The following is a 22,389-nucleotide window of genomic DNA, read 5'->3' on the forward strand; positions in this document are numbered from 1 at the left end:
ACACAATGTCAGGGTTAAGAATCAAACTCCTAACCTTTTGTTTCTCAGGCAGGCTCTTTATCCAGTGGGCCACTGTGCCATGCTAAAGATTGAAGGCCAATTAGATAATGACAGAAAAGCCAAAGGCTTGTTTCCATTGGGGTTCATTAAACATTCAGAAGCAACAGCACAACAAACCATAGACAAAATAATATGCTGTAAAGATCTTTTTTTTTTGTTTTTCTATTGTTGTGTGTTGTTCACCAAAGAGGAATGAAGACCTCATCACAGCAAGGCAGCTGGTAGCACAGTGGGTTGAGTCACTGTCAACACTGTTAACATGTTCCAGAGATTGTGGGTTCAAACCCCACTGACTCTTTACCCCGAAACCTTCCTTTAAAGACTGAGTTCCAGAAGAACTACTCTAAAGCCGCCCGGAAAGCAGTGAGGATTGGCCGGTACCAATGGCGCAGCGGACTAGTCACAGGGCTGGTGGCGCAGGGCACCTTGTACAATGTACTTGGTTCAAGCCTCATGTCAGGTACTGAAAAATAACCCATCGATGTGCAAGCAGTGGGCACCGGGAAGGCCGTCTCCTCCCGGTGGTTTCCAGACAATAAAGCAGAGGGGTTATAGTAAAATTCCAAACGGACAGCTGGAATATTACTGAAAGGAGGTAATATATATGAGTGAGTGAGAGAGTGAGAGAGTGAGAGAGTGAGTGAGTGAGTGAGTGAGAGAGAGACCCTTGCATGCTAATATACGTATATAGCGTCTGTCCAATAACATGACTTGACTGGGTTCGATTCCCACTCGAGTCAAGTGTCCCCGGTAACTTGGGGCAACGGATAAATTGACTGATATCCTTAGTGATGCTTCCCTTTGCAGACTAACTTCTAAAAAAACAAGTTATAACCACCAGGAAACCTGTAACTTTCAGCCAACAGCATAGCTCAACTGGTAAAGCGTCTGTCCAATAACATGACTTGACTTGACTTGACTGGGTTCGATTCCCACTCGAGTCAAGTGTCCCCGGTAACTTGGGGCAACGGATAAATTGACTGATATCCTTAGTGATGCTTCCCTTTGCAGACTAACTTCTAGAAAAACAAGTTATAACCACCAGGAAACCTGTAACTCTCAGCCAACAGCATAGCTCAACTGGTAGAGCGTCTGTCCAATAACATGACTTGACTTGACTTGACTGGGTTCGATTCCCACTCGAGTCAAGTGTCCCCGGTAACTTGGGGCAACGGATAAATTGACTGATATCCTTAGTGATGCTTCCCTTTGCAGACTAACTTCTAGAAAAAAAGTTAATTCTAAAAAAAAAAAAAAAAGTTATAACCACCAGGAAACCTGTAACTCTCAGTCAACAGCATAGCTCAACTGGTAGAGCGTCTGTCCAATAACATGACTTGACTTGACTTGACTGGGATCGATTCCCACTCGAGTCAAGTCACTAACTTGACCTTAGTGATGCTTCCCTTTGCAGACTAACTTCTAAAAAAACAAGTTATAACCACCAGGAAACCTGTAACTTTCAGCCAACAGCATAGCTCAACTGGTAGAGCGTCTGTCCAATAACATGACTTGACTTGACTTGACTGGGTTCGATTCCCACTCGAGTCAAGTGTCCCCGGTAACTTGGGGCAACGGATAAATTGACTGATATCCTTAGTGATGCTTCCCTTTGCAGACTAACTTCTAGAAAAACAAGTTATAACCACCAGGAAACCTGTAACTCTCAGCCAACAGCATAGCTCAACTGGTAGAGCGTCTGTCCAATAACATGACTTGACTTGACTTGACTGGGTTCGATTCCCACTCGAGTCAAGTGTCCCCGGTAACTTGGGGCAACGGATAAATTGACTGATATCCTTAGTGATGCTTCCCTTTGCAGACTAACTTCTAGAAAAAAAGTTAATTCTAAAAAAAAAAAAAAAAGTTATAACCACCAGGAAACCTGTAACTCTCAGTCAACAGCATAGCTCAACTGGTAGAGCGTCTGTCCAATAACATGACTTGACTTGACTTGACTGGGATCGATTCCCACTCGAGTCAAGTCACTAACTTGACGTTAGTGGGAATCGAACCCAGGACCGCTCGGTCCTGGGTTGAACTGGATTTGAACCAGCACACTCCTACAAGTTATTCTACGGATATCAGTCAATTTATCCGTTGCCCCAAGTTACCGGGGACACATGACTCAGAGTGGGAATCGAACCCACTCAAGTCAGGTCAAGTCATGTTATTGGACAGACGCTCTACCAGTTGAGCTAAGCTGTTGGCTGAGAGTTACAGGTTTCCTGGTGGTTTTAACTTGTTTTTCTAGAAGTTAGTCTGCAAAGGGAAGCATCACAGTAAAGACACCAGTGGGATTTGAACTCATGGCCTCTGGATCATGTATACTGCGTCTCAACCCATTGAGCTAACAGTTGGATGACAAATATAGCCTTCCTGGTAGTTTTCAGTTGATCTTCTGGAAGCCAGTCTGCAAAGGAAAGAATCATAGGAAAGACATCAATGGGATTTGAACTCATGGCCTCTGGATCATGAATACTGCGTCTCAACCCATTGAGCTAACAGATGGCTGACATGTACAGCCTTCCTGGTAGTTTTCAGTTGATCTTCTGGAAGCCAGTCTGCAAAGGAAAGAATCATAGGAAAGACATCAATGGGATTTGAACTCATGGCCTCTGGATCATGAATACTGCGTCTCAACCCATTGAGCTAACAGATGGCTGACAAGTAGAGCCTTCCTGGTGGTTTGACTTGAACAACAAACAAGACAAATAACTTTAAAAAAATGTGTTACAGCATAAATATAAATCTTTTTCATGGGGGGGCCTGACACTACATCTTTTCACATTGGGGTCCACTGCCCAAATACATGTCAATTTGGGGGGTTGACAACAAAACGTTTCAGAACCGCAGATTCCAAGGAAACAGCTGTAGGTGAATGGATAGAGTCACTGACTAGTGAGCCGCAGGTAACAGGTTCAAGCCTCAGCTACAGCAGCAAGTCAGGATGTCAAATCAAATAGGTATTATTAGGAGTGAAATGGTTGTGTTTCTTCACCCCAACTGCACATGACATCAGTTTACATGTACGTTATTTTCAGTGATGAACACAAACCGCACAGACGTTCACTGTACATTTTAGTACATTTTGTAAACTTATGACTCTGAGTAGAGTATAGCCTGACTTTTTTTTCTTTTCGTTTCGGTAGTGACACTACCGAAACGAAAAAAAAATTGTTCCCCCAAAAACCTGTTAGGAGTACGTTTTAGGCAATTTAAAGTTGATTGGTAGTGACTTTTTTTTTGGTCCCTAACATTCATCGAGCTCTGGACTTAGTACATTTTTTTCCGTTTCGGTAGTGACACTACCGAAACGAAAACATTTTTTTTTCCACCAAAAACATGTTAGGAGTACGTTTCAGGCAATTTAAAGTTGATTGGTAGTGACTTTTTTTTTTGTCCCTAACATTCACCGAGCTCTGGACTTAGTACATTTTTTTCCGTTTCGGTAGTGACACTACCGAAACGAAAAAAAAAAATTGTTCCCCCAAAAACCTGTTAGGAGTACGTTTCAGGCAATTTAAAGTTGATTGGTAGTGACTTTTTTTTTGGTCCCTAACATTCATCGAGCTCTGGACTTAGTATATTTTTTTCCGTTTCGGTAGTGACACTACCGAAACGAAAAAAAATAATTTTCCACCAAAAACATGTTAGGAGTACGTTTCAGGCAATTTAAAGCTGATTGGTAGTGATTTTTTTGTGATTTTTTTTTCCGTTTCGGTAGTGACGAAAAGTGACGAGTGACGAAAACATAAAAAAAATTGTTCCCCCAAAAACCTGTTAGGAGCACGTTTCAGGCAATTTAAAGCTGATTGGTAGTGATTTTTTTGTGAATTTTTTTTCCCGTTTCGGTAGTGACGAAAAGTGACGAGTGACGAAAACAGAAAGAAAATTGTTCCCCCAAAAGCCTGTTAGGAGCACGTTTCAGGCAATTTAAAGCTGATTTGGTAGTGATTTTTTTGTGATTTTTTTTTTCCGTTTCGGTAGTGACGAAAAGTGACGAGTGACGAAAACAGAAAAAAAAATGTTCCCCCAAAAACCTGTTAGGAGCACGTTTCAGGCTATTTAAAGCTGATTGGTAGTGATTTTTTTGTGATTTTTTTTTCCGTTTCGGTAGTGACGAAAAGTGACGAGTGACGAAAACAGAAAATAAATTGTTCCCCCAAAAACCTGTTAGGAGCACGTTTCAGGCAATTTAAAGCTGATTGGTAGTGATTTTTCTGTGAATTTTTTTTCCCGTTTCGGTAGTGACGAAAAGTGACGAGTGACGAAAACAGAAAAAAAATTGTTCCCCCAAAAGCCTGTTAGGAGCACGTTTCAGGCAATTTAAAGCTGATTTGGTAGTGATTTTTTTGTGATTTTTTTTTTCCGTTTCGGTAGTGACGAAAAGTGACGAGTGACGAAAACAGAAAAAAAAATGTTCCCCCAAAAACCTGTTAGGAGCACGTTTCAGGCTATTTAAAGCTGATTGGTAGTGATTTTTTTGTGAATTTTTTTTCCGTTTCGGTAGTGACGAAAAGTGACGAGTGACGAAAACAGAAAAAAAAATGTTCCCCAAAAAACCTGTTAGGAGCACGTTTCAGGCAATTTAAAGCTGATTGGTAGTGATTTTTTTGTGATTTTTTTTTTCCGTTTCGGTAGTGACGACTAGTGACGAGTGACGAGAACAGAAAAAAAAACGTTCCCCCAAAAACCTGTTAGGAGCACGTTTCAGGCAATTTAAAGCTGATTGGTAGTGATTTTTCTGTGAATTTTTTTTCCCGTTTCGGTAGTGACGAAAAGTGACGAGTGACGAAAACAGAAAAAAAATTGTTCCCCCAAAAACCTGTTAGGAGCACGTTTCAGGCAATTTAAAGCTGATTGGTAGTGATTTTTTTGTGAATTTTCTATTCCGTTTCGGTAGTGACGAAAAGTGACGAGTGACGAAAACAGAAAAAAAAATGTTCCCCCAAAAACCTGTTAGGACCACGTTTCAGGCAATTTAAAGCTGATTGGTAGTGATTTTTGTGAATTTTTTTTCCCGTTTCGGTAGTGACAAAGTGACGAGTGACGAAAACAGAAAAAAAATTGTTCCCCCAAAAGCCTGTTAGGAGCACGTTTCAGGCAATTTAAAGCTGATTTGGTAGTGATTTTTTTGTGAATTTTTTTTTCCGTTTCGGTAGTGACGAAAAGTGACGAGTGACGAAAACAGAAAAAGAAACGTTCCCCCAAAAACCTGTTAGGAGCACGTTTCAGGCTATTTAAAGCTGATTGGTGGTGACTTTTTTGTGAATTCTTTTTTTCCGTTTCGGTAGTGACGAAAAGTGACGAGTGACGAAAACATAAAAAAAATTGTTCCCCCAAAAACCTGTTAGGAGCACGTTTCAGGCAATTTAAAGCTGATTGGTGGTGATTTTTTTGTGAATTCTTTTTTTCCGTTTCGGTAGTGACGAAAAGTGACGAGTGACGAAAACAGAAAAAAAATTGTTCCCCCAAAAACCTGTTAGGAGCACGTTTCAGGCAATTTAAAGCTGATTGGTAGTGATTTTTTTGTGAATGTTTTTTTTCCGTTTCTGTAGTGACGAAAAGTGACGAGTGACGAAAACAGAAAAAAAATTGTTCCCCCAAAAACCTGTTAGGAGCACGTTTCAGGCAATTTAAAGCTGATTGGTAGTGATTTTTTTGTGATTTTTCTTTCCGTTTCGGTAGTGACGAAAAGTGACGAGTGACGAAAACAGAAAAAAAAATGTTCCCCCAAAAACCTGTTAGGAGCACGTTTCAGGCTATTTAAAGCTGATTGGTAGTGATTTTTTTGTGATTTTTTTTTCCGTTTCGGTAGTGACGAAAAGTGACGAGTGACGAAAACAGAAAATAAATTGTTCCCCCAAAAACCTGTTAGGAGCACGTTTCAGGCAATTTAAAGCTGATTGGTAGTGATTTTTCTGTGAATTTTTTTTCCCGTTTCGGTAGTGACGAAAAGTGACGAGTGACGAAAACAGAAAAAAAATTGTTCCCCCAAAAGCCTGTTAGGAGCACGTTTCAGGCAATTTAAAGCTGATTTGGTAGTGATTTTTTTGTGATTTTTTTTTTCCGTTTCGGTAGTGACGAAAAGTGACGAGTGACGAAAACAGAAAAAAAAATGTTCCCCCAAAAACCTGTTAGGAGCACGTTTCAGGCTATTTAAAGCTGATTGGTAGTGATTTTTTTGTGAATTTTTTTTCCGTTTCGGTAGTGACGAAAAGTGACGAGTGACGAAAACAGAAAAAAAAATGTTCCCCAAAAAACCTGTTAGGAGCACGTTTCAGGCAATTTAAAGCTGATTGGTAGTGATTTTTTTGTGATTTTTTTTTTCCGTTTCGGTAGTGACGACTAGTGACGAGTGACGAGAACAGAAAAAAAAACGTTCCCCCAAAAACCTGTTAGGAGCACGTTTCAGGCAATTTAAAGCTGATTGGTAGTGATTTTTCTGTGAATTTTTTTTCCCGTTTCGGTAGTGACGAAAAGTGACGAGTGACGAAAACAGAAAAAAAATTGTTCCCCCAAAAACCTGTTAGGAGCACGTTTCAGGCAATTTAAAGCTGATTGGTAGTGATTTTTTTGTGAATTTTCTATTCCGTTTGGGTAGTGACGAAAAGTGACGAGTGACGAAAACAGAAAAAAAAATGTTCCCCCAAAAACCTGTTAGGACCACGTTTCAGGCAATTTAAAGCTGATTGGTAGTGATTTTTGTGAATTTTTTTTCCCGTTTCGGTAGTGACAAAGTGACGAGTGACGAAAACAGAAAAAAAATTGTTCCCCCAAAAGCCTGTTAGGAGCACGTTTCAGGCAATTTAAAGCTGATTTGGTAGTGATTTTTTTGTGAATTTTTTTTTCCGTTTCGGTAGTGACGAAAAGTGACGAGTGACGAAAACAGAAAAAGAAACGTTCCCCCAAAAACCTGTTAGGAGCACGTTTCAGGCTATTTAAAGCTGATTGGTGGTGACTTTTTTGTGAATTCTTTTTTTCCGTTTCGGTAGTGACGAAAAGTGACGAGTGACGAAAACATAAAAAAAATTGTTCCCCCAAAAACCTGTTAGGAGCACGTTTCAGGCTATTTAAAGCTGATTGGTGGTGACTTTTTTGTGAATTCTTTTTTTCCGTTTCGGTAGTGACGAAAAGTGACGAGTGACGAAAACAGAAAAAAAATTGTTCCCCCAAAAACCTGTTAGGAGCACGTTTCAGGCAATTTAAAGCTGATTGGTGGTGATTTTTTTGTGAATTTTTTTTTCCGTTTCGGTAGTGACGAAAAGTGACGAGTGACGAAAACAGAAAAAAAATTGTTCCCCCAAAAACCTGTTAGGAGCACGTTTCAGGCAATTTAAAGCTGATTGGTGGTGATTTTTTTGTGAATTGTTTTTTTCCGTTTCGGTAGTGACGAAAAGTGACGAGTGACGAAAACAGAAAAAAAATTGTTCCCCCAAAAACCTGTTAGGAGCACGTTTCAGGCTATTTAAAGCTGATTGGTGGTGACTTTTTTGTGAATTCTTTTTTTCCGTTTCGGTAGTGACGAAAAGTGACGAGTGACGAAAACAGAAAAAAAATTGTTCCCCCAAAAACCTGTTAGGAGCACGTTTCAGGCAATTTAAAGCTGATTGGTAGTGATTTTTTTGTGATTTTTTTTTTTCCGTTTCGGTAGTGACGAAAAGTGACGAGTGACGAAAACAAAAAAAAAAATGTTCCCCCAAAAACCTGTTAGGAGCACGTTTCAGGCAATTTAAAGCTGATTGGTAGTGATTTTTTTGTGATTTTTTTTTTCCGTTTCGGTAGTGACGAAAAGTGACGAGTGACGAAAACAGAAAAAAAATTGTTCCCCCAAAAACCTGTTAGGAGCACGTTTCAGGCAATTTAAAGCTGATTGGTAGTGATTTTTTTGTCAATTTTTTTTTCCGTTTCGGTAGTGACGAAAAGTGACGAGTGACGAAAACAGAAAAAAAATTGTTCCCCCAAAAACCTGTTAGGAGCACGTTTCAGGCTATTTAAAGCTGATTGGTGGTGACTTTTTTGTGAATTCTTTTTTTCCGTTTCGGTAGTGACGAAAAGTGACGAGTGACGAAAACAGAAAAAAAAATGTTCCCCCAAAAACCTGTTAGGAGCACGTTTCAGGCAATTTAAAGCTGATTGGTAGTGATTTTTTTGTGAATGTTTTTTTTCCGTTTCTGTAGTGACGAAAAGTGACGAGTGACGAAAACAGAAAAAAAATTGTTCCCCCAAAAACCTGTTAGGAGCACGTTTCAGGCAATTTAAAGCTGATTGGTAGTGATTTTTTTGTGATTTTTCTTTCCGTTTCGGTAGTGACGAAAAGTGACGAGTGACGAAAACAGAAAAGAAATTGTTCCCCCAAAAACCTGTTAGGAGCACGTTTCAGGCAATTTAAAGCTGATTGGTAGTGATTTTTCTGTGATTTTTTTTCCCGTTTCGGTAGTGACGAAAAGTGACGAGTGACGAAAACATAAAAAAAATTGTTCCCCCAAAAACCTGTTAGGAGCACGTTTCAGGCAATTTAAAGCTGATTGGTAGTGATTTTTTTGTGATTTTTTTTTTCCGTTTCGGTAGTGACGAAAAGTGACGAGTGACGAAAACAGAAAAAAAAATGTTCCCCCAAAAAACTGTTAGGAGCACGTTTCAGGCAATTTAAAGCTGATTGGTAGTGATTTTTTTGTGATTTTTTTTTTTCCGTTTCGGTAGTGACGAAAAGTGACGAGTGACGAAAACAAAAAAAAAAATGTTCCCCCAAAAACCTGTTAGGAGCACGTTTCAGGCAATTTAAAGCTGATTGGTAGTGATTTTTTTGTGATTTTTTTTTTCCGTTTCGGTAGTGACGAAAAGTGACGAGTGACGAAAACAGAAAAAAAATTGTTCCCCCAAAAACCTGTTAGGAGCACGTTTCAGGCAATTTAAAGCTGATTGGTAGTGATTTTTTTGTCAATTTTTTTTTCCGTTTCGGTAGTGACGAAAAGTGACGAGTGACGAAAACAAAAAAAATTGTTCCCCCAAAAACCTGTTAGGAGCACGTTTCAGGCTATTTAAAGCTGATTGGTGGTGACTTTTTTGTGAATTCTTTTTTTCCGTTTCGGTAGTGACGAAAAGTGACGAGTGACGAAAACAGAAAAAAAATTGTTCCCCCAAAAACCTGTTAGGAGCACGTTTCAGGCAATTTAAAGCTGATTGGTAGTGATTTTTTTGTGAATGTTTTTTTTCCGTTTCTGTAGTGACGAAAAGTGACGAGTGACGAAAACAGAAAAAAAATTGTTCCCCCAAAAACCTGTTAGGAGCACGTTTCAGGCAATTTAAAGCTGATTGGTAGTGATTTTTTTGTGATTTTTCTTTCCGTTTCGGTAGTGACGAAAAGTGACGAGTGACGAAAACAGAAAAGAAATTGTTCCCCCAAAAACCTGTTAGGAGCACGTTTCAGGCAATTTAAAGCTGATTGGTAGTGATTTTTCTGTGATTTTTTTTTCCCGTTTCGGTAGTGACGAAAAGTGACGAGTGACGAAAACATAAAAAAAATTGTTCCCCCAAAAACCTGTTAGGAGCACGTTTCAGGCAATTTAAAGCTGATTGGTAGTGATTTTTTTGTGATTTTTTTTTTCCGTTTCGGTAGTGACGAAAAGTGACGAGTGACGAAAACAGAAAAAAAAATGTTCCCCCAAAAACCTGTTAGGAGCAAGTTTCAGGCAATTTAAAGCTGATTGGTAGTGATTTTTTTGTGATTTTTTTCTTCCGTTTCGGTAGTGACGAAAAGTGACGAGTGACGAAAACAGAAAAAAAATTGTTCCCCCAAAAACCTGTTAGGAGCACGTTTCAGGCAATTTAAAGCTGATTGGTAGTGATTTTTTTGTGATTTTTTTTTTCCGTTTCGGTAGTGACGAAAAGTGACGAGTGACGAAAACAGAAAAAAAAATGTTCCCCCAAAAACCTGTTAGGAGCACGTTTCAGGCAATTTAAAGCTGATTGGTAGTGATTTTTTTGTGATTTTTTTTTTCCGTTTCGGTTGTGACGAAAAGTGACGAGTGACGAAAACAGAAAAAAAATTGTTCCCCCAAAAACCTGTTAGGAGCACGTTTCAGGCAATTTAAAGCTGATTGGTGGTGATTTTTTTGTGAATTGTTTTTTTCCGTTTCGGTAGTGACGAAAAGTGACGAGTGACGAAAACAGAAAAAAAATTGTTCCCCCAAAAACCTGTTAGGAGCACGTTTCAGGCTATTTAAAGCTGATTGGTGGTGACTTTTTTGTGAATTCTTTTTTTCCGTTTCGGTAGTGACGAAAAGTGACGAGTGACGAAAACAGAAAAAAAATTGTTCCCCCAAAAACCTGTTAGGAGCACGTTTCAGGCAATTTAAAGCTGATTGGTAGTGATTTTTTTGTGATTTTTTTTTTCCGTTTCGGTAGTGACGAAAAGTGACGAGTGACGAAAACAAAAAAAAAAATGTTCCCCCAAAAACCTGTTAGGAGCACGTTTCAGGCAATTTAAAGCTGATTGGTAGTGATTTTTTTGTGATTTTTTTTTTCCGTTTCGGTAGTGACGAAAAGTGACGAGTGACGAGTGACGAAAACAGAAAAAAAATTGTTCCCCCAAAAACCTGTTAGGAGCACGTTTCAGGCAATTTAAAGCTGATTGGTAGTGATTTTTTTGTCAATTTTTTTTTCCGTTTCGGTAGTGACGAAAAGTGACGAGTGACGAAAACAGAAAAAAAAATGTTCCCCCAAAAACCTGTTAGGAGCACGTTTCAGGCAATTTAAAGCTGATTGGTAGTGATTTTTTTGTGATTTTTTTTTCCGTTTCGGTAGTGACGAAAAGTGACGAGTGACGAAAACAGAAAAAAAAATGTTCCCCCAAAAACCTGTTAGGAGCACGTTTCAGGCAATTTAAAGCTGATTGGTAGTGATTTTTTTGTGATTTTTTTCCCCCGTTTCGGTAGTGACGAAAAGTGACGAGTGACGAAAACAGAAAAAAAATTGTTCCCCCAAAAACCTGTTAGGAGCACGTTTCAGGCAATTTAAAGCTGATTGGTAGTGATTTTTTTGTGATTTTTATTTTCCGTTTCGGTAGTGACGACTAGTGACGAGTGACGAAAACAGAAAAAAAATTGTTCCCCCAAAAACCTGTTAGGAGCACGTTTCAGGCTATTTAAAGCTGATTGGTAGTGACTTTTTTTTTGGTCCCTAACATTCATCGAGGTCTGGACATAGTAATTTTTTTTGGTCATCGACGAGGGTGGGATCTCGCCCACACAGCTGGTCCTAGACACGCAAGAGGACAACGTACACAGTCAAATCCCCAGTGTTCATTCAATTTGTACACCAACTTGTGACCAGGAGATTATTTTTGGGAACTTGGGCGTGGGAGAATATGTAGTTGAGCTCGTTGGTCATGTCAGCTTTTTTTTCTTCACGAAGTGCAAATACACACTTGAACAACACTCAACAGGTCTTCAAGTTGCCCCTTGGTTAGTCGCCTAAGTAGCCTAAGCTTCAAAATGATGATATGTGAAGGGTGGAGGATGACGGGCAGAAAAAGCGCTAGTATATCCTAGGATATACTCACTTCTGAACTGCACAATGCTCCGAGTGTACTCCTAACAGGTTTTTGGGGGGACGATTTTTTCCACACTTAGTGATTTTTTCGGATTTAACTTTCGTTTCGGTAGGGACAAACTTTCGTTTCGGTAGTGACCCAATGGTGAAAAAAGAAAATGTACTAGAAAAAGTCCAGAGCTCGATGAATGTTAGGGACCAAAAAAAATGTCACTACAAAGTACTACCAATCAACTCTAAATTGCCTGAAACGTACTCCTAACAGGTTTTTGGGGGAACATTTTTTTTTTTGACACAATGGTGTCACTACCGAAACGAAAAAAAAAATGACTAAGTCCAGAGCTCGATGAATGTTAGGGACCAAAAAGAAAGTCACTACCAATCAACTTTAAATTGCCTGAAACGTACTCCTAACAGGTTTTTGGGGGAACAATTTTTTTTTGACACAATGGTGTCACTACCGAAACGACAAAAAAATTACTAAGTCCAGAGCTCGATGAATGTTAGGGACCAAAAAAAAAGTCACTACCAATCAACTTTAAATTGCCTGAAACGTACTCCTAACAGGTTTTTGGGGGAACACATTTTTTTTTGACACAATGGTGTCACTACCGAAACGAAAAAATGGATATTCCTCCTCAGCGTCGCAACGTTTTTCCTTCTTTTTAGTATTTTTAAGCCTTTTATTTTTTACATGTAAAAGACGTATGAAAAAATTGCCTTTCCCTGTTCTCAAGTAAAATATTGATATGCGATTAAAATGTGATTAATTGTGAATAATTCATTACAAAGCCTCTAATTAATTTGATAAATGTTTTTAATCGAGTCCCAGCCCTAGTTCTTATTATATATATATTTATAATGTTCTTACCCTTCATCACAGATGCAGATGTAGCAGAGTCTCCAAACTTTGATCCGGTGTACACAAACTGACCGTTGGAGATTTCCCCAGCAGAGCCACATGACTTCCCTGTGGAAGAGAAAGAAATATCCTTCAATACACTGGTATGAAATATCCAGTGGTGTAAAGTAACTAAGTACATTTACTAAAGTACTGTACTTAAGAACAATTAGAAGGTACTTTTACTTTACTGGAGTATTTCCAATTGCCGATACTTTTACTTACATCTCAGAGGCAAATGTATACTGTTACTCCACTACAATCATTTGAAAACTTTAGTTACTAGTTATTGTAGATATAAATGATTATATTATAAAAACATACATTAACTACTTGCCTTTCCCAGATGTACAACCACAAGGACGCACGCACGTACGCACGCACACGCCACTAACCTGTACAACACTCGGGTCCAGCTTGACAAAGGTATCCAGGTCCATGTTGAAATTGGAGGCAGCGGCACTTCTCACATAGGAAAGGGATGCACCACCTACAGGTCATAAAGAAAATACTGAATTTATCCATCTCTGAAGTGTGTGTGTGTGTGTGTGTGTGCGTGCGTGCGTGCGTGCGTGAGAAATTTGAGACATTGTGAGGATGTTTGAGTTAGGCTATTACCACTGGTATACAGTGATTGGTCATTCTATCTTTGCCATTACACTTAGCAGTTTAGTTTCAGTTTATTTCAGTGTCTGGTTAGATCTAGTTTTTGTACCGTGTTGGCAAGAAGATCCAGAGCTGCATCCAACACCCCAGAGGCCTTGGAGAGGAACAGCTTCCAGACTGGTCTGGAACCAGTGGAGCTGGGGCACCAGTAGTTCGGTAGGCTTGCGTGCCGCACGTCTGGGGGCCAACATCCTCCGAGACTAGGCAGTGGTACTATTTAACCCATAGTTGGGGGCTGGTTCGTGGGCACCAGTAGTTCGGTAAGCTTGCGTGCCGCACGTCTGGGGGCCAACCTCCTCCGAGACGAGGCAGTGGTACTATTTAACCCATAGTTGGGGGCTGGTTCGTGGGCACCAGTAGTTCGGTAAGCTTGCGTGCCGCACGTCTGGGGGCCAACCTCCTCCGAGACGAGGCAGTGGTACTATTTAACCCATAGTTGGGGGCTGGTTTCGTGGGCACCAGTAGTTCGGTAGGCTTGCGTGCCGCACGTCTGGGGGCCAACCTCCTCCGAGACTAGGCAGTGGTACTATTTAACCCATAGTTGGGGGCTGGTTCGTGGGCACCAGTAGTTCGGTAGGCTTGCGTGCCGCACGTCTGGGGGCCAACCTCCTCCGAGCATTATAATTGCACAAATTTAATGACCAGAAGTCTAGCTTCACATTTGCGCTTTTTATAGAATTGTCACATCAGAAGACAGACCCTTGCAGCGTAGAGAATAGAGATAGTTATACCCTTCCAGACAAGAGCCATATCCCTGCAGACACGGCCGTCTTCAAGGCAAGAGTACAGTCAGAGTGCAACATATGCAACATTAAATAAATGCACTCATAAACCTTATAGACGCCGGTAGGGAGGGGCTTTATTATATTATTCGCTTATAGATTCCAACGAGTTGGAATCAACACTCGATTAATGTTAGGACGTATCAACAGATAAATCCTATTGACACACTTCCCTAAAGGCAAGGCTCCTTTCAGTCAGAGGAGGCATTTATCTGAGCTTCAGAGCTTGCTCTATCGGCCACGGCGATCGGATCCCTTCAAGACAGACTTCAAGACTGGAAGGGTAGAACTATTCTTTACACTGCGAGGCTCGGTCTTCTGATATGACATTCTATAAAAAGGTATTGAATTCATTGTTATATGGGTATGGGTATTGAATTCATTGTTATATGGGTATTGAATTCCCATTATATGGGAGCGCCAATGGAGGGGGAAGGCTGCTTCTGTACACGCTCCTCAGCGTCGCAACGTTTTTCCTTCTTTTTAGTATTTTTAAGCTTTTATTATTTTACATGTACTTAAAAGACGTATGAAAAAATTGTTCTCAGAGGCAAATATTGTACTGTTACTCCACTACAATTATTTGAAAACTTTAGTTACTAGTTATTGTAGATATAAATTATTATATTATAAAAACATACATTAACCACTTGCCTTTCACAACCACAAGGACGCACGTACGCACGCACACGCCACTAACCTGTACAACACTCGGGTCCAGATTGACAAAGGTATCCAGGTCCATGTTGACATTGGAGCCAGCGGCACTTCTCACATAGGAAAGGGATGCACCACCTACAGGTCATAAAGAAAATACTGAATTTATCCATCTCTGAAGTGTGCGTGTGTGCGTGTGTGCGTGTGTGCGTGCGTGCGTGCGCAATAAAGGACAAGGATAGGATAGAACGCAATGGTATGAGCCAAAAGCGTCGTGTTTATTGAATTCCTAAAGGAAGCGGAAATATGGAAAATTGAACAAAACCAGTTGACTGTGCAGCCCCAGGACAGTATCTCCAATATTTCAAAACACTCAAAAGCTAAATCAACCAAATCAACCACTTCATCAGTTACCGCAGCCCGACTCTACTCTACAAGCTCACTTGGTGCTGTGCTATGAGCTTGTATATCTGCTATTTTTTTTAACACTGGCCCTGGAATGACCCAAAGACACTTAGGCACACAGAAGTGAGCATGTTTGTATGTCAGGTACTTATTAAAGCATACTTCCAAACGGAAACAAATGTACTAAATAATACATTGCATCCACGACGTGAAAACACAGCAACTATACCAGTTAACTACACAACTGTACCAGTATGCAAACACATACTAGTACAGTTAAGTAAGGGTGCGACTGCTAGTATACTGCTTCTGGGTGAATACAGTAACTGCCTTTAAAACGAAATTGTGATTTTGAGAGACCAATTTCATCCAATCAGGAGAGAGAACTCATACAGGACACATCCTATACAATCAAGTTGTTGATTATGGTTGGATGAAATTGCCAACACAACCTTAATTTTCTGTTTAAAAAGGACCTGCAGAGACAGGCTGTTCCCTGTTACTAAACAAACACAAAGCAATGATGGCTATAAGCATATAGCTTTCTATAAACTGGACAATAGCAAAGAAACAGTGCCAAGATCGATCTTGAAAACTGTCATATTGTGCTGAAACATTGGCCACATATGGGTAAGACAGACACAGAGGATACACAATCAGAGCCTGTTAATGGGCATCAACAATGGATCATTTATTCAACCCCTAGCCACACCTCTAATCACCCCCCTATTATCACCTTTCAGTCAGCTGACAACTCTATAGAAAATTGAAGCAACACATACTTGTCACCTGAATACCAGTGGTTCTCAAACTATTGAATTGTCAAAGAGCTCTTTGACATTACAAAAGAGATTTGCATTAGACCACAAACCCCCATAACCTACTAGTATTTGACCTCCAGACAATGTCAATAAGCCAACATTAGATAGTTACACACCTTGCAGTACGTCTGGGATGGTGTGTCTGTCACCTGGGTCCGCAGCCTGAGCTGTAAACAAATAAATACAATATTTTAGACACAAAGCTATGAAAGTACATGCATATCAATAGACAATAGCAGATCTACAAGCTCACAAGTGACCTACAAGCTGACAAGTGAGCTTGTAAGCCAACAAGCTCACAACATGTTGCATTGTGAGCTTGTAGATCTGCCATTTTCAAATAGCCAAAGTTTAAATGGGGCTGAAGTGGTTAATGTACCCTATGTTTTTTTAAACAATAACCAAAATCAAAAGTAACTAAAGTTTTCTAACAATTGTAGTGGATTAAAGGTACAATATTTGCCTCTGAGCTGTAGTGGATAGAAGTACAAGTACAGTATTTTTCTATGCAAACTGATACAGTAAAAATCACTGTTTTTGCTGGCAGCAGTGGCACACTATTACACTGTTGATATGGCAGTCAAAGAGTTAAGCTACAGAGTATATATATTGGCAATGCCTCCTTAAAAACGGACAATGGACTGACCCCAAGAAAATGTCCATATGCTAACATTAGATAGTTAGATCTAAACGGTTTTGATTTGCACATGTGTCATGTTATGTTAAACAAACCTTGCAGTAGTGCAGTCTGGGACGGTCCCCTCAGTCCACATCTGTGTTGGCCAAGATATCAGGTCCGATGTACAGCCACGCCACAGCTGAAAAAGTCAAGCAAAAATACTGTATTTTAGACACAAATATATATTTGTCACCATATAAATATAGTGACAATAGCAGATCTACAAGCTCACAAGTTATCTACAAGCTACTGATGGCTAAACTCCTGCAATCTGTGGATCAAATCAAAGTACAGACAGTTGTGTATGAACTTGGGGTCCTTGACATGGAAATGTTTGAGAACCACTGCAATATACAGTATCAACCAGGTATGTTCGTATATATACCTAGGAGTAGTAATTGACCACCTTCTGTCATGGAAAGAACAGATTGAATCAGTGGGTAAGAAGACAAAGCAAAGAGTCTATTTCCTTCGCCGTTTGAGATCTTTTGGTGCTAGTAGACAGATTCTTCTTTTGTTTTTCACTTCTGTTATAATGAGTGTTCTTCAGTACTGTAGTACCACCTGGTATAGATGTCTGTCTGTAGCCTTAAAGTCACAACTGCTGCAGCAACTGAACATTTGTTCAAAGATTGTTGGACAGCCACTTCAGAGGCTCTATACAACTACGTATAATGATAGTATGATAAGGTTGGCAAGGAATATCACTTCAAACACTAGCCATGCTTTGTATGGAGAATATAGGTTGCTGCCTTCAGGAAGGAGATACGGTGTTCCTACATACAATAAGGTCAAACTGAAGAGGTCCTTTGTCCATCAGACGACATTGAGGCTTAATCAGGATTTATAGGCCAAGGGTAGGCTGAGAGGTGGACATTGCTCTTGTCTTTGTATGTCTTTATGTATGTATTTTGTATTGTGTTTTGTTTTTCTTGTGTCATGTCAAATGTGTGAACTGTTTATTGTTGCATACATGGCTGCTGGGTCGCAAGACAAATTTCAGTGTGAACTGACAATAAAGTATTATCGTATCGTATCGTATCGTATGTGTTTGTACGCATGTAAATGTGAATGAATGCTTGCTTACCCAAAAATGGCTCTGTATTCTGGAAGCTGGTAGTGCTGATAGCTGTAGTGCGGCTGAGTCCAGAGAAGGCTTTTTCTGCGATGTTAAAGAGCACTTTCTTCTTCTCCAGCGTACAGCTGGACACTACCAGCAAACTGGAATTACTGGAAACACCAGGAGACACACAGCACACATCTCAAAAGAGTGCTACCACATTTTCAACCACAAATGTAATTTATTCAGTCTCTAAAATTCACTCTTTTATAATTTGTTGTACGATGTTGCTTGTAGAAATGTATGCTAATTTTACTACTTTCTTTTTTATTTGTGAAAATGCGTGAATTATTATTATTAGGACTTTTATTTCTATAAAATAATAATTGATTCTTATTTTTGCCAGCCCAAAATACGGATGCCAGGGTTAATTAGGTTAAAAATAGTTTTGGGTGGGGCGCCCGTTGGCCTAGCGGTCCAGGCGCATACCATATATAGGCTCTAATACAGTCTGACAGAGTGTTGCGAGTTTGAATCCCAGTCCCGACAACCTTTGCTGCATGTCATTCCCCATCTCTCTCTCCCTGTTTCCTGTCTCGCTCTACTATACACTGTCAATAAAGCCCAAAATATTCCCAATTTATTTTTTATAATAATATTTTTTTGGATTAATGTCGATGTTCAAGTGTGTGCAAGTAGTGAAGAAATACTAAAGTAAACATGATTTACGATACTACTGGCTCCCTCCCCAACACCCCTCACCTGAGGGTGTCCTCTGAGATGGTCTGTAGGACACTGGTATCCAGGGAACACAGGTTGGGTCCCTTGACACAACTGAGCTCTGCACTGCCAAGACTGTTGCCCGCCTTAGTCAGATACTTGGAAATGATGGCCTTGGCCTTGATGGTGACAAAAAATGTGTTAGTGCCATATACATGTACTGCACACATTTACGAACACGCATGCAAAAACGTGTAAATATAATCACAACACATTATGTTTTCTCACTTTTACACTGATTACACTGCCTGCCAGCCAGCCAGACAGACAGACAAACAGACAGACGCTCTACCTCCTGAGCCACTGCCGCCCCCATGTATATTTGTCAATAACACCATCAATGAATCAAAGATCATTTGTATACTTACCAGAGATGAATCCCACTCCCCATCTGAAGAGTCCATTAAAGAACACAATACAATGTGTCAATCTGTGTGATGTTCCACATGGTGATGTCATCAGTAGTGGCGTTGCGTGACGCAGGCCCCAGCTCCTGGACTTTCTCTTCTGGGATGAACGACTCACTGACATAGGCCTGACGTTGTGGATAGAGACATATTAGTGGATAGAGACATATTAGACGGGACACCAGATCAGAAATGCAACTGGAATCACTTTATTTGCGATACCTGTTCATTCATGCAATACATTTACAAGACTTTTATCTTGGTGGTAATGTGGTCAGACAATATTAAATATTATGGTAAAAGGACAACAGCCTCACATTCAAGAATACAATGCAAAATACATTGGAAAAAGACTTTCCAAATGTCTTCATGAAGTTATCATTTAATTGGATGAAATACGCCAGGCGCACAAGAAAATACCAATTGTTGACCACGGGGTTGTTGGGGGGCAATATTTATATATAATATTTTTTTTTTACATTCATGGTGTAGCCCCTTTAAAATGTAAGCCATTTAACATCATCACAACACACTCACATGACTTGGTAGACATCACAGGGTGGCTTAACCTAAGAAATAAAATAAAAGTCCATGCATTATAATAATAATTATTATTATTATAATTACTATTATATTTTGCTGTACGTTTTTTAAGCTGTCATAAGACGCTCTACAGATGAGGTTACCTCTCTAGCGAGCAGAACCAGGTGGTGCAGGAACTCAGGAAAGTCTCCTTGAGACTGTGTCAGATGGTCAAACACTGCATGGATGATGACGTCTTTCTCTGGAGGAGTAGGCACCAGCAGCATCTCTGCAGTCTGCTTCGGAGTCAGGAGGTGTAGAACCTCCATCTGGACACGTTTAAGACAAGAGAGAGACAGACAGGACATAATAGGAGAGGGCAGGATATGAGATTTAACCACTGAAGCCCTATTTTATACGTAATCGAATTATAATGTCACACTCGCAAATCAGCTATTACGTTTTTGAAAATCTTGCAATCCTGTGATGACATGCCCAAAATATACGCCAGGTTGAAAGGTTATTAAGCTACTGAAATTGTAGTGTCAAGTACAAACAATCAAATCAATGTTTTCAGTAAAAATGTTCAGATTATCCACACTCACTCCAGAGAAGTCACGGTTGAGGTCATAGAAGTCTGTGATGGGGGCGAACATGGAGAAGAATCCAAAGTTCTCCTCCAGCCATTCTGCACTATGGCTGGATGAGGAGACACACTGAGGATCTGAAGATAAATACACAAGTCAGTGTAGGCTATAATAGTATAGTATTAGAATAGAGTAATGTTTTACTCAAAAATGTACTCTGAAAGCAACAGAAATTCCTGTACATCTGCAGACAAATGGTCCTCTGAGCTTGTCTCTAGCTATGGCTACTTGGTTCACTTACCGGACGTGTTGTGATGTAGCAAGAAGGAATGGATGAAGTGTTCGTACATCACTGGGCTGTGGTTGTGATCAGGATCCATGAGACGCATATGATGACTCAGGTCTTTTACTCTGGACCCAGCAATGCAAAGAAATGTATCATTATTCCGGGACTATTTTGTGTATTTCGACTATAAGTGTTTTCCAAACGTAGGGTCTTACTCTTGACCCATTTTTGGGTCACAGACCAGGTTTTATGAATTAAAGTAAGGTAAAGTAAATATCCTGCTTGTTTTTTGTTTTTTCAAAAATAAACAAAGTCCCACAATCCTTTTTTTTTTTTTAAATCAACAGATTTTCAGAAATGAAAGAAAAGGAAAAGGAATACAAAAGATTTTCAGAAGATTTTAAGCATTTTTTTTAAATATGCATACTTTATAATTCATAATGATTTTTCTTAAAAGTTTAGGTCCCAGGAAGTCACCAAATGTATCTTTCAGGTCTCAAGCTGAAAATGTTTGGGAAACAGTTATGTTCTAGAGAAGATAGCATTCCCTTTATAAACGGGACAACTCACAGGGCTTGGTAAACAGGACAGGTGAAGTTCTTAAAGCTGAGGCAGTCGAGGAGGCTTATGGGAACTGTAGGCAGCAGAGGCAGCAGTTTGATCTGGAACCACATCCTGATGAAGTCTGGGTCCTCCAGGTTCTCCTGGGTCAGGGATGGAGACTCCACCTGAGCAAACACTTCTCTGAAGTGGGACGCAAGCTCACTGAAGTTCTAAAACGAGGGGGGAAAAAGTAGAGTTGTACATGCACAGTGCATGAAACGGGCCACATTTTCCACTGCGTTGGTAAGCTGGTAGAAGAGATGGGGAGAAGGATAATGGATGTACAGGCATGACTTTCCTATCCGACGACATCTAGAATAGAATCTGGAATCCTTTGTGTAATACATTTAAATTAAAGAATTTCAGAAACAATTAATAAAGCCTTCTCACGCCACATGATCTTTCTTCAAGGGTGATGCTGCAAGTGTCCTGGACCTCAGTGGTGTCATTGCCCATGTCCAAATAGCTGTTCAACTAGCAAGCACAATAATCAGCATCATATTCATAGATAATGGACAGTGGACAAAACAAGGGACTTACAAAGGACATAACCTGCAATATTTCTGGATGGCCACCAGAGGGTGGCCACAGGCTGACCTTTGTTATCACTCCAAAATCACGACATTGTTGACCTTTGTCTTGTTAGGTTCACTATCACAAAGTGACAAATTCCTTGTGTCGGTTTGTATTTAAGTTCCCTTTAATAATTTGTACTTTGTTCAGCCACCTACCCTGTGTTCACATCTTAGTAAAGGGCTTGTGTTTGTCTTTCCTTTTGTAATCTTTGTGTCCTGCCTTGCTTGGGTCACTTGTTTAAGGTTACAATCAACAATTCCAGTTATTACTCACTCAATATTTGCTATCTCGCATGTAATATTCAAAGAAACGTTTTGAGTTAATCCATAAATAAACGTTGCCCTTTTGTTGATTTCCATTATTTTGTGTTGTGTTGGGTTGAATGTGAAAGGAAACAGAAGTCCACTAACACCACCGGCACTCTTAATTAAACTAGCTCGGCTCATCCAGGAAAATCTGGGACTTTGGTCAAGACTAGCCTGCACAACATAATTGGAAAGACATGGACGCTGGACTGTACATGCATCTACTCACTGTATGAAAGAATATGAATTGTACTTACAACACTTGGTGGAAGGCATACTTGATTTGGTCAGGGAGTTGCCCATGGGGTAAGAATCTCTGTAATAGTGGCGTTACAACATGGTTGAACCAATCCTCCACATTTGTCACATCTCTTCCATTGGTTGGGCTATGGACGTATTATGTGGCGTGTACATGCCAGCCAGCTCAGCTAGGGTCCAGTTCAGCAGGGTCTGGGTCAGAGTCATGCTTCCGATCTCGGATACATTTCTCTGGAGAGCAACAGATAGATAGGAATGTCAGGGTCATGTCAGGTTAGCAGATGTAATATGCATAATCATAATAAACTAGTCATATAAAAACAAGTAATTGGCTTCTCATATATGCATATAGTATATGTATGTACGCTGTATGTACCTCACGTGTGAGAGACACAAACTCACTGACGAGGCTCCCAACAGGTCTGAAAGCTCCCATCAACCCATTCACCACCTGCAAGTGTTTCAAAAAGAACAAAAT

The 22,389-nt window shown here is 40.0% G+C and overlaps 1 protein-coding gene and 1 long non-coding RNA gene across 2 annotated transcripts; both read right to left on the reverse strand.

The window, feature by feature from the left end:
* Positions 1-239: 239 nt before the first annotated feature.
* On the reverse strand, positions 240-20,912 carry LOC311058724 (uncharacterized protein; the record flags this gene model as incomplete). Its single annotated transcript, XM_084076187.1, has 8 exons — positions 20,740-20,912; positions 20,185-20,294; positions 19,902-20,020; positions 19,461-19,625; positions 18,350-18,486; positions 17,615-17,757; positions 14,666-14,760; positions 240-278 (listed from the first exon to the last, which is right to left on the reverse strand). The coding sequence occupies exons 1-8, from the start codon at positions 20,841-20,843 to the stop codon at positions 240-242; spliced, it is 912 nt and encodes a 303-aa protein (XP_083932313.1). The 5' UTR covers positions 20,844-20,912.
* A 67-nt stretch (positions 20,913-20,979) lies between these two features.
* On the reverse strand, positions 20,980-22,023 carry LOC311058312. Its single transcript, XR_014602045.1, has 3 exons — positions 21,911-22,023; positions 21,163-21,238; positions 20,980-21,020 (listed from the first exon to the last, which is right to left on the reverse strand). It is a non-coding gene; the product is annotated as an uncharacterized lncRNA (long non-coding RNA).
* Positions 22,024-22,389: the final 366 nt, after the last annotated feature.

Source organism: Gymnoscopelus microlampas (assembly GCF_963454915.1).
Source record: "Gymnoscopelus microlampas genome assembly, chromosome: 13".
Taxonomy (NCBI): Eukaryota; Metazoa; Chordata; class Actinopteri; order Myctophiformes; family Myctophidae; genus Gymnoscopelus; species Gymnoscopelus microlampas.